At 43.4% G+C, this 12943-nt stretch overlaps 1 protein-coding gene across 1 annotated transcript; it reads left to right on the top strand.

Moving 5' to 3' along the window:
* Window positions 1–996: 996 nt before the first annotated feature.
* Window positions 997–12267, top strand: TAS2R40 (taste 2 receptor member 40). The gene is given in 5 exon segments (XM_053743473.1): window positions 997–1058; window positions 11334–11433; window positions 11435–11458; window positions 11460–12161; window positions 12163–12267. Coding segments are annotated over 5 exon segments (993 nt in total).
* Window positions 12268–12943: the final 676 nt, after the last annotated feature.

Here is a 12943-nt window from a genome sequence, read left to right as displayed (position 1 = left end):
AAGTTCCCAGGTTAGGGGTGGAATCGGAGCTACAGCTACTGGCCTATGCCATAGCCGCAGCAACTTGGGATCCAACCTACACTGAAGCTCATGGCAATGCCAGATCTCCAACCCACTAAGTGAGGCCAGAAACTGAACCCACATCCTCACGGATAGTTCGTTTCTGCTGTGCCACAACAGGAACTCCAGTTCCATCTTTAAAAAAAAAAAAAAAAAAAGACTATTCTCTCCCCCATGAAATAGTTTTGGCACCCTTGTTGAAAATCAGTCTTTTCTTTACACGCTTAGCACCATCTGAAGTTACATCATGTGCTCTTCTCAAACTCCCTCACTCTCTTCCCCCCACATTTCCTCCCCAGCCCCACCCCCCCCACACACAGAAACGAAACTGAGTTTCTTAAAGACAAGCTTGCCTCGCTTACTGTTTATATCCAATGCTTGGGACATAGTCAGCAATTAATAAATATGTGTGGAATGAATAAAGGATACTTCTTTTTTTTAAGGAAAAAAAAATGGCCATTGTATGTATCTATATTTCCTGAGCTCAAAAAATCATTTAATTTGGGGCAAAGAAAAAAAAAAAAAAAAGATTGTTGAGCAATGGACCTAAATGAGATTTCATTACCACTTCTTGGGTTGGATGAAAAGAGCCTATTTAGGCAAGTAACCATCCATTGGTAAAGAAAGGGCCTGAGAGTTCCCTTCATGGCTCAGTGGTTACAAACCCGACTGGTATCCATGAGGATGAGGGTTCAGTCCCTGGCCTCACTCAGTGGGTTAAGGATCAGGCATTGCCATGAACTGTGGTATCGGTTGCAGACATGGCACGGATCCCATATTGCTGTGGCTGTGCTGTACGCCTGCAGCTTTAGCTCCAATTCCACCCCCAGCCTGGAACTTCCATATGCTGCGGGTTTGTCCCTAAAAAGACAAAATTAATCACTTGGGGAGAACTTCAATAGAACTCCAAAGGCAAGTGTAAAGGGACAATCCAAGATGCATTACCTGATGTTCAACAAGGTCCTTATCTCCTATCAGTGTCCACTCATCTCCAAATTGTGAGCTCGATGGACCAGCTCTCAAGTCCAGCATAATATATGTACTGGTATTCTAGTTCCCTCATGTTTTGGACTCTTTAGCAAGAGGCTCTGCTAGTCATCTAGAGGGAGTCTATTTACAGAATATAATTTGTATTTGCAATATCTTTTTAAAATAATAGTAATCAATGTTAATTAAAAGATACTTTATTAAGAGATAATGTGGGAGTTCCCATCGTGGTGCAGTGGTTAACGAATCCGACAGGAACCATGAGGTTGCAGGTTTGATCCCTGGCCTCGCTCAGTGGGTTAAGGATCCAGCGTCGCCAGACGCGGCTCAGATCCTGCGTTGCTGTGGCTCTGATGTAGGCTGGCAGCTATAGCTCCGATGAGACCCCTAGCCTGGGAACCTCCATATGCCATGGGAGCGGCCCAAGAAATGGCAAAAAGACAAAAAAAAAAGTAAAAAGAAAGAAAGAAAAAAGAGATAATGTGAATTTCCTCACAAAAGCTTTCTGAAATAACTCCGACCATGGGTATAAAGATTCAGAGCTCTCCCTAAAACTGCATGGGTAAAACTCTTAACCAACTGCCTAAAATAGAAAAGGTTTTCAAAGATTTCCTTGAGGTTCCTATTTAGAAAGAAAGAGCATGCCCTCCCACTAGTGGAAGAATTAAGTAATTGCTTGACTTTCCAAGAAAGTTTCAGAGGCTCCATCTTATGGTGAAATCTGTTTGCTAAGCTGTAGAGCCATCCCGTAATTCATTGTCTGCATGAGAAGTAAATTAAAGAGATCAGTGAAAACTCCAGGGTCTAGAGAAGGCAGGAGCATAAAGAAAAACAAACCAAGTGCCAGGAAAATTATCAAATTGTATTTTTCTGACCTAAGGTTGCAACCAAACCACATAATACCTGCCTGTTTCATATTGACGGTTGTATTTGAAATTCAAAATTGAAAAAAAAAAAGATAAAATAGAAATATTTTTACTTCCAACATTTCTTTTACAATGTGTTGACTTTTGGAAGCAGAAATCTACAACTTTTTCTTTGGCATCGATATGCCATTGTTAAATTTTGGATCAAGTTTGAAGTGAACACAGAATTAAGTTTGACAAGTAGTTTTGACTAGGAATGACGTTTAATATTGGAAAAGAGCTGTGGAAAAACATAGGTATTGCCCAAGAGTTTCGAAAATCTTGGCACACTCGCTAAGGTATTTTCAGGAGTTGGACTCTCCAGGGTCACGACGCTAAATTTTCCATCCTGTATGATCCTGTGGGTCATCTTTCACATTGTCGGTAAGAATCGATAAAGGAGCACAGAGCAGTGGGAGTTTATCTTCAGAGTCTGAGATCAGCACGTCACTTTGGGAACTCAGTGTCACTGTCCCCATCATGACATTCAGGCCACCAGTTACAGTTCTAGAAACTATTCTTAGCCCAGAAAAGAAGAGGACCAGAAAACACTGCCAGATAACTGTCTCCACAATGTCTTATAACTCCTGGGGATGCCTTTGTGGGGAAATTCAAGGTGTTTGTCAACCCCAAAGACCACTTACATGATGACAATTTTTGCTGCTCAGCACAAGCAAAGTTGGTTTTTTTGCCCCCCCCCCCCCACCTTAGAAGATATGAATGAGTTCATTTCAACAGTTCAACAATTCTCCTTGGCTTTAGCAGTGACAAAGCCTCCCAACCTACCTGCAGCGAGGAGACATCTGTGTTGTGTCCAATTCATCAAATTGCCCAGGATGCTCTGTGGCCCAAGCGCCAGGAAGAGATCCAGCTTACAGGTGGTGAGCTCTGTGTCTGTGATGTGTTCCATTTTTAACTTCTGGCAGAAAGCAATTCCTGCTGAATAATGCAAATGGGTAGATCTAAAGGCTGTGTCCTTATATAACTTGCAACGTGGAACTTAAGTTTAATGGCAAGTCCAATATTAGCCTTCTCTCTCTGTTGGGGAGATGGCTTGGATCGTCAGTGCCAGAAATTGAGACACATGAACATGGGGAGGTCTCGACAAGGCTCTTTACTTCTGCAGAAGGGCGCAGGTACTCAAAAAGTGCGCACAAAGAAGAAAAGACCCTCCCTATTTAATCCCTAATGCAGGTGATGTACCTGTCCCCTTCCCATTGGTCAGGTCAGGGCGCACATCCTTCTTGGTTGGCTAATTTGAAACAAATTGTTACTTGGAGACGAGGGAAGGGGGGGGGGGTGGTCACAGGAAGGCGTTTCAGCCAAAACCAGAGCAAAATGGAGCAACCAAGATTTCCTTTGATAGAAAAGACATTGTTACTTTCCACATATCCCTTCATCATCTCCATAAAATTGTTTGAAAGTTTCCTCTATTCCAAAAATGAATTCCCTAATTACTTCCTAGTGTTGTGCCTGTCGTGGGCACACTGTCCAAAATATTTTCAGTCCTAGAAATTCTCAAACCGACAGTGAATAAATAGAGCTAATTATTACATCTGAGTAGCTGCACTAGCAAATGTCACAACGTTTAAGACTTGTTCACACAATTTATCTTTTAATTTCCTGGCTATATTTCCAGGATGTTGAGCAACAGTATTTCTGGTTACATTTATATTTGTACATGCTTCTATCTTTTTAGGACACATCCTTTCTGCTACATTCAAAAGGCACTCTTTCACAATTTGAGTCTGAAGAATTTGATGTCCTGGGCAGATTTTTCACTTAAATACACAACTGCTTATTTTATGAACAACCAAAACAAACCTTGTTGACATTTTTGTTTTCTTGACAGTCCGGTAGGTTTTGATCTCACATCTTTCACATCCCAGGTCTTTGTTCTTACAGGTGTTTCTTTCAAGAGCACCTAGACTGTTTTCTTTAATTACGTCTGTCAACCTGAAAAGAAAAAAAAGTACACCCTAAAAGTTTCAAGTTATGTTTTATTCAGAGACATTACTGAGGAGTATAGCCTGGGAGGTTGCCTCTCAGATGGCTCTAAGGAACTGTTTCAAAGAGGTAAAGGAGAGCTAGGATATACAGGAATTTTTGCTGGTGTGGAGGTGGGGGGATATCACGTAATCAAACATCAAAAGATTGCTGATATTTACTCACAAAAAAACCCAGACATCTCAGGTAATTATATTTAGCACTTTTCTATGTATAAGAAGATGCAAGAGTCTGGGCTCATTGAATTCCTTTCTTTGATATGCATCTTAACTATCTAGGACCAGAATCCTGTTTTTCTCCATCCTGAATGCCCTCAGGGCCCACTGTGAAGGTGGGTAGGGAGCAGCTGTAGGGGCCAATGGCTTGATGGTGGGCACATTTCTTGTTTACTAGAAGGCAGGCAATATCCACTGTTCACTGAAATGGCAGGCAAACATTTTTTTAGTCCACACATCCTTTGCCAAATAAGCTCAAAGGAGAATGTATGACTCTCTATCTTCTTTTTCCTCCTTCTCATAGAGATCCAAGAAATATTTTCACTTATTTAATACCGTAGAGTGGAAGTAATTTTCATAAGCCCCAAACTCAGTTTTTATTTTTTTATTTTATAATTTAGAGCTGCACCCATGGATGATACATGGAAGTTCCCAGGCTAGGGTCAAAACGGAGCTGCAACTGCCTGCCTACACCACAGCCACAGCAACGCAGGATCTGAGCTGTGTCTGCAACCTACCCCACTGTTCACAGCAATACTGAATCCTTAACCCACTGAGCAAAGTGAGGGATCAAACCCATGTCCTCATGGATACAAGTTGGGTCCATTACCGCTGATCCAGGAATGGAACTCCCAAAACTCAGCTTTAAAAATATAATTTTTTGAGTTCCCATTGAGGTTCAGCAGGTTAAGAACCCCTCATAGTGTCCATGAAGTTGTGGGTTTGATCCCTGGCCTCACTCAGTGGGTTAAGTATCCAGCATTGCCATAAGCTGTAGCATAGGTCGTAGATGCAGCTTGGATGTGGTGTTGCCATGGTTGTGGCATAGGCCCAGCTACAGCTCTGATTCAGACCTTAGCCTGAGAACTTCCATATGTTGTAGGTACGGCCATAAAAGAAAAAAAAATTATAATTTTCTGTGATTCAACCTCTGTATCTGTATCTCTCTACATGATGGAAAAACTTGTCTTCTTGATCTTCTCCAAAAAGTCATTCAGTCACTTCCACAAAGGTGTTGAGTGACTTGGTTCCCGTTGCCCCAGAACTGAGCCTAGAGCCCACACTATAAACCACACAAGAACATACCCCTTCCCTGCAGTGGTTCTCAGCCCTCCCCCACGCCACATTCGACTCTCAGTGGGGAGCTTTGGAGATGCCAATGCTTAGCTTTTCTCCAGAACAGCAACTTAGAATGTTTGAGGATGAGCCTTGGATATGGATGTTTTAGGCCCTTTAAGCCAATTCTGGTATGGAGAGAGGGTTGAGAAGGACACATTAAAGAAAGAAACCAAGAACTAGGACTAGATACCCACCTGCAAATCTTACCCAAAGGTGGAAAATGTGGAAATACCAGCCTTACTAGAACTAGCTAGGATCCCAACAGCAACGCTCACCTGGGTCTACACTTTTAAAAAGATGAGGGGAGGGAGAGAAGAGAAGGGTGACATGAGCCACGGGAAGAACACTGGACAAATGCCACAGAGCCCTCTCAAGAACTCCCTAGTGTTCCCCAGGAGACAGCCAGCAAGGGGAGGTCTGGTCCCCAGAGATACAGTGGCCACATAGTGCAGAGGAAGCAGCAGCATCCACAAGAAAGCATACCTACCACAGCGCCCAGCAAAATTAAGAGGCACTACCTGCCCGCTCTCTCCCTCACCAGCACCCTGGAGGAAGGAGAGACCGGTGCCCCAGAGCCTACGCTGTTCCCATCCAATACCAGCAGATGGGGGTCTCCATTCAAACTGTGCTTGGGGGAAGTTCCCATTGTGGCTCAGCAGTAGTGAGCCCGACTGGTATCCATGGGGATATGGGTTGGATCCCTGGCCTTGCTCAATGGGTTAAGGATCTGGTGTTGCTGTGAGCTGTGGACTAGGCTGCATGTGTGGCTGGATCCCACATTGCTATGGCTGTAGCTATGATTCAGGCCAGCAGCTATAGCTCTGATTCAACCCCTAGCCTGGGAATGTCCATATACTGTGGGTGGGGCCCTAAAAAAGCAAAAACAAAACAAAACAAAAAACTGTGCTTGAGGAAAAGGGAGAAGTTAAGATTTTACCAAGTATGAAACTAAGCTGGATTGAGCAGTGATAACACAAAAAAGATTAGAAAAGATGAAATCTGCCCAAGTTATCACTATGGGATTGAAACCAAACAGGGCACTGTGGGGCCTTTCCATGTTACCTGTTTCCTGTTTGTAGAAAAAGGTTTTAGACTCATAGACCTTCCCTGAATTTCAAAGAGCAGATTCAAGAAGTTACAACCAGGAAAGTGAGGACGTACAGAAACAAAGGAAAAGCAAACCCAAGAAAATCTTTTCCATGATTGTTAGCCTAAACTAATGCCTTGATTTATGACCCCAAACCGTGGAGGTAATGTCCTGTGGCTTCAACCAGCTGGCCAAAAGCAGAATTAAAATTGATGACACCAGCAGGGTCCATGAAGAACTAAAACTCCTGAACCATCTCAAAGGCTCTAAGCAAATAATAAAATGCCTCAACCTTGGCTTTTGCTCACTCCTAAAAAGAAGTTAAGGGATCGCAAGACCATGATTAACTCGTCTGCCTCACAGGAACTCATAGATCAGTCACAATCACCAATGATGCCTCAAGTCCCAAGATGGTACGGGGAAGTCTGAAACTGCTGTCTTATCAGGAAGGTGAACTCGCCGCCTCCTCTTTACCCTTTCTGCCTCTAAAAAACCTTGTGCCCCAGCCTGCCAGCCAGGTGGATTTGAGACAAGTTCCCCATCTTTTGAGCTGAAGCCTCCTCTCTGCTGCAAACTCTGACGTTTTCGGCTTGTCTGGCCTCACTGTGCATCAGGCACATGAACTTGGGCTTGACCACAGGATGGGAACAAATTCAAAAGCACAGAGTTGAGCACAAAGACTGAAGGGAAAGTCTTATTCATGTTTCTCCCCCTCACTCAGTCGACACGTGTCCATAAACCAATTATATTCTAGTGTCTCCTCAGTCAGGCTAGGCTTAGACACTCTGATTACAAGATCGTCTCAGGATTTCTCCCGCCCGTCCTCCCTAAGGTGACATACAGGTTGCCTGGGGATCAGAGACTTGGCAGGGGGGAAGGAGCTGGGGAATCTTTTCCATGGTTATTCCTCTGTCCTTGCATTGGCTGCATCTGAACCGACGCTTGCAAACCTCCTCGGTATGACCAGCCTTTGGGGATCGACTAACTCCCTCAGCAAATTTCCAACCCATTTTTGTGAACACAAGGAAGGTTGAATGACTCTCACTCTCCTGAGAGTGGATGGGCTGTGGGGAACTCAGAAGCAAGCTTGCGGCGCCCCCTCTGCCTTGATGTCCCCATGAAGCCATGTGTGATGGGCCAAGACACAGGGCCCCTTTCAGAGAGTGGCTCACTCTCCATTGCTATTCCCTGCATCCCTCTCACTCCTCCCTCACTTGGAAAAACAATTTATTATAGTCTGCATGGTGGTGCTTGAGAGAGAAAGGAAAGTTGTTCCCCAATCACATATTCTTCCAAATCTGTTCTATTCTACATCTGGACTTAATAGCCTAGAATTTTGAACTTAATAGCCAAGAAGTTGGGGGTTCTTCTTTGGGGCAGCAGGTTAAAGATCCAGCATTGTCACTGCAGTGGTTCAGGTCCCTGGCCCAGGATCTTCTACATGCTATGGGCATGGCCAAAAAAATTTAAAAAAAAAAAAAAGCCAATAATTTGAAATTTTTGTTGTTTGGTTCCTCCATGAGATTTTCCCCAAAATAAAGGTGCCTCTGTTCTAGCTCCCCAAATGAGAAAGGATCAAAAAATTAAAAAATAGGAGTTCCCATCGTGGCTCAGCGGAAACAAATCTGATTAGCATCCATGAGGACGCAGGTTCGATCCTTGGCCTCACTCAGTGGGTTAAGGATCCGGCATTACCATGAGCTGTGGTGCAGGTTGCAGATGTGGCTGGGATCTGGCGTTGCTGTGGATGTGTCATAGGCCAGCAGCTACAGCTCTGATTTGGCCCCTAACCTGGGAAATTCCGTATGCCGTGAGTGCCAACTTAAAAAAAAAAAAAAATTGGCCCCACATCCCTATAAATATAGGGCCTGCCCAATAGTCCCCACTGTTCTTAAAATACTTCTTAAAATCAGAGAAAAATGTGAATTCACACCAAGAGAAAATGCTATTAGAATAATGGAAATCCACAATTATGTGCAAGAAATTTGGAGAGATATATTTATTACAAACTTGCATAAGTTGGGACAAATAAAAAGATGCATTCTCTGCTTTGGAACATATGAAAGCCGCTGACAAATACTTCTCTCCTCAATTAGGAGAAGTAACATAATTTAATGAATCTCTTACTTGTCAAAGAATCTTGTTTCCCATTTCTGGCTACTATGGATAAAGTCATTCTTGTACAAGTCTTTGTGGTGACATGACTTCTGGAACAATGCTTTCTGGAAGTGCCCTGGTGGCTCAGTGAATTAAGGATCCAGCCTTGTCACTGCTGTGCCTCTAGTTACTGCTCTGGCGCAAGTTCGATCCCAGGCTGGGGAACTTCCCATGCTGTGGGTGAGACCAAATAAATAAATACATAAAATAATGCTTTCTTGGAGGTCCCACTATGGCACAATGGAGTCGATGGTGTCTCTGCAGTACCAGGACGCAGGTTCAATTCTCGGCCCTGCACAGTGTGGATTAAAAGATCCAGTGTTGCCAAAGGCTGCAGTGTAGGTTGCAACTGCGGCTCAGATCTGATCCTTGGCCTGGGAACTCCATTTGCCAGGGAGCAGCCAAATAAGAAATAAATAATAATGATAATTATGCTTTCTTAATTTTGTAACATGCTGCTTTGTCTGGTGCTATTTTTCATACAAATATGATTTACATAATAAAAATAAATCTGGCTTCATTTGAAATACAATTATTTTGGGGTTGGAGAAATCCATGTTATTAGTCCTTCATTTGTATTATAAAAATTGTAAGAGGGCAGGAGTTCCCGTCATGGCTCAGCGGTTAACGAACCCAACTAGCACCAACAAGGACATGGGTTCGATCCCTGATCACGCTCAGTGGGTTAGGGATCCAGCGTTGCCGTGAGCTGTGCTGTAGGTCGAAGAGGTGGCTTGGATCTGGCATTGCTGGGGTTATGGTGTAGGTTGGTGGCTACAGCTCAGATTAGACCTCTAGCCTGGGAATCTCCATGTGCCGCTAGTTTGGCCCTAAAAAGACAAAAAAAAAAAAAATTACAACAGGGCAAGCACACTGGCATAAAGCCTCAGGGTCAAGAAGACATTAGGAATTGGTGACTACCATAATAAATTGAAATGTGCGTTCATATCTGTTTTATTTTTTTACTTTTTGTCTTTTTAGGGCCATACCCGTGGCATATGGAGCTTCCCAGGCTAGGGGTTAAATTGGAGCTGTAGTTGCCAGCAACAGCCACAGCCACAGCTACGCCAAATCCGAGCCACATCTGCAACCTGCACCACAGCTCCCGGCAAAGCCAGGTCTCTAACCTACTGAACGAGGCCAGGGATCAAACCTACATCCTCATGGATGCTAGTCAGATTCTTTCCACTGAGCCGTGACAGGAACACCCCCATACCTGTGTTAAATGGGCAACCACCTTTCCACTTCAATCAGTTCACTGTGCAGACCCAATATTGCCAAGTCTTCTAATTTTTCAAGAGAAGACAGATTTTTGTGTGTGTGAGCAGACATATGATTTCCTAAATCTAAATATTGGTAGGATAAAAATTAAGCACTGGTAGACTAATGATGTCCAACAAGAGGCAAGATAAAACACAGCAGCAGGCCAGACATGGCCCAAGACTTAGTGGTCTCTAGCTAAGACTTTGGTTCTCAGTGCTGGCCATGAGACTTTTTGTTTTTAAAAATATAGGGTACCTGGGCCCTCTCTCTCAGATTCTGACTTATTAGGAATGAATCCTAAAAATCTCTCTCTTTATATACATATAAAAATCTTTATGTATATATATATATATATATATATATATATATATGTATTTTTTTTTTAAGTGCCAGAGTTGATTCTGTTTCACAGCCATGGTGAAGAAGCAGAAAAGCAAATTTCAAGAAACAGCATCTTGTCACATTTTCCAACTTAACACGATGTTCAAAATACTCTGAAACCTTCCTAGGCTGATTGTACCTGATTCTGAGCACAAAGAGTGAGGTGGATATTGGTAAATTATACCTGGCGATACACACGCAAACAATAAAAAAGTGTCATAAGGGAGTTTTTAATCTCTAATTAACTCAAGTGGTATCCAGTTTTGCCTCTTCTGTGTTCTGTTCGAGGACATTGCAACAGCTGCCCTTCCTGAAAGAAACTTGATTCTGAGTCAAAAGGCCTAGATAGGAGCGGACGGGAATTTCTTATTCATAAACAGGCTAACCACAGGATAAAAACCTCTGCAAAAGGAAGGAGACAATAAAGGAAGCAGGAGAAGGCAGATCAAAGAATCTGTGTGCATTTTCATGGATAATTTAGCAGCTAACAAGTCTTGTGAAACAAGCCAGTAAAAAGGCAGGGGAAACTAGGAGTCCTAACCTGGAACTCTGGCCCTTTCAGGTGAATACGAATGGATTTAAATAAGGTGGGAAGATGCTGTGATAGAAACCCGTCTCAATTTTATTTTTTCGATGAGCTCCCGAAAGCCCCAAACAAATGGATCTTGATGAAAAAGCAAGACATCCTCATGGATACTAGTCAGATTCATTTCTGCTGCACCATAACGAGAACTCTGAACTATGGTTACTTGCAATTTAATGGTGCTTAAATACTGTAACAGAGGAAATCGAAGTATATATCAAGCAATTTGTCTAGAAAAATAAAATTTGGGAGACAGCAAACCAATTTTAATCATCTTCGTAAATGGACAAAATACAAATAAATTTTATGAACAATTAAAACAAAAAAGAAAAGAAAAAGCAAGACAGCCAGTAACCAGATCCTCTCATCATTTGCATTTCATGCCTCTGGTCATGTGACAAGCTAATGAAGAAAAATTGGAAATAACCATTACCTGGGGGGAAAAAAACTATACTAGCATTGAAAAAGGATCAGAAGGTCTGCAGAGAAGGTACAAGTTCTTGGCGAGGAGGCTTGAACATCAGAGCTAAAGAGGACAGCGATAATGAACAGAGATGCTATGGCTGAAGCATCGTCTTCACCTTAGTGGTCTCCGGAATAGAGTGCATCACTGCCGTTCCTGGGAACAGCTTCATCACAGCCATCCGTGGAGCCGAGGAGGTCAGAGACAAAATGCCTCCCTGCTGGTGACTGCAATTCTGTTGATGCTGAGTTTTTCCAGGCTCTTGCTACAGCTTTGGATCATGCTAGAAAATACCTACATTATACTATTCTGGGTCACTTATAACCGAAAAACCGTGTATACGCTTTTGAAAACCGTCACCATGTTTCTAAACTATGCCAACCTCTGGCTTGCTGACTGGCTCAGTATCTTCTATTGTCTTAGAACTGCAAACTTTACTCACCCTTTGATCGCTTCGATGAAGGGAATAATGCCGGTGCTGATGCCTTGGCTCTTGAGGCTGTCATTGTTCTCCTTCTGCTCTCGTTTTCCCTTCTCTGCAGATATCGTCAATGTGCACGTAAAGAACTGCATCCCTAGCCCTTCCTCCAACTCCGCTGAGAAGCTGTACCTCTCTGGGATCAACGTGGTCAACTTGATTCTCACGCTTTACCTGGGTATCTTCATCCCTCTGAGCATGTTCATCCTTGCAGCCACCCTGCTGATGGTCTCTCTCAAGAGACACACCCAATGGATGGAGAGCAATGCCACTGGCTTCAGGGGCCCCAGCATGGAGGCTCACATGAGGGCCATCAGAGCCATCAGCTGCTTCCTCAGTTTTTACACTTGCAGCACAGTTGCTCTATTTCCTTCCATGTGCAGCATCTTCAATGCCAACAGTTCTTGGAATATTCTGTGTGAAATCATCACGGCTGCCTGTAGGTTACTTGCAATTTAATGGCCACTCAGTGCTATTGATCCTGGGCAACCCTGGGCTGAAAAGAGCCTGGACACGGTCTCAGCACCAAGTTCATCTTTACCTGTAAGGACAAATTCTGTGACTGTAACCCACAGGGTAACAAAGGACCTGATCCCACAAGCTCTGTCTTTTCCTCACCCATCTTTTCTTCCCTCATCTGCTCTGACACTTCTCCTCAGGTGACTAGATCCTTTCATGAACATGAAGCTGAATGTGTAACTTCAGAATCTAAACAGAAGTAGCTGAGCAACTCTACGACAGATGTTTGAAAACTCTTTCATCTATGGTCATTTGTATCCTGCCCTGAGCTCTTCTCTGCTTGCTCTCCCACCGAGCCTTAAGGAGAGAGTGACCAGATACCTCTGTTTGCCCAGGATGATCTCTGTTTATGCCTCTTGTCATATGTCACCCTTTAACTCTCAAGAATATTTTGGAATGGATGAAAAATTATAGGCCCCCCCCCCAAGGCAACCTGTTAACCCACAGTCAAGAAAAAAAAGAGGGCTAGTGACAAGGGCTGTGTGCATCCCGGGAGGTGGAAGGGAAACCTGAAAGGGGAAAGAAAAGCTGGCCCAAATCATCAAGTGGTGCAGAGGTTTCAAGGAAAATGAAAAGTGAAGAAAAAGGCTGTGGACTTGACTTAGAGGAGGCCATGCACACTGCCAATGGAGGGATGTGGTGCGCTCACATCACAGGTGTTTTCACAAATGATGATGAAAACCCATGGATTTTGTAAAGACCAATAGATTCAGGAGGTT

The sequence above is a fragment of the Phacochoerus africanus genome, chromosome 16 (genome assembly GCF_016906955.1).
Source record: "Phacochoerus africanus isolate WHEZ1 chromosome 16, ROS_Pafr_v1, whole genome shotgun sequence".
Classification (NCBI taxonomy): Eukaryota; Metazoa; Chordata; class Mammalia; order Artiodactyla; family Suidae; genus Phacochoerus; species Phacochoerus africanus.
This window is presented reverse-complemented; position numbering and strand designations above follow the sequence as displayed.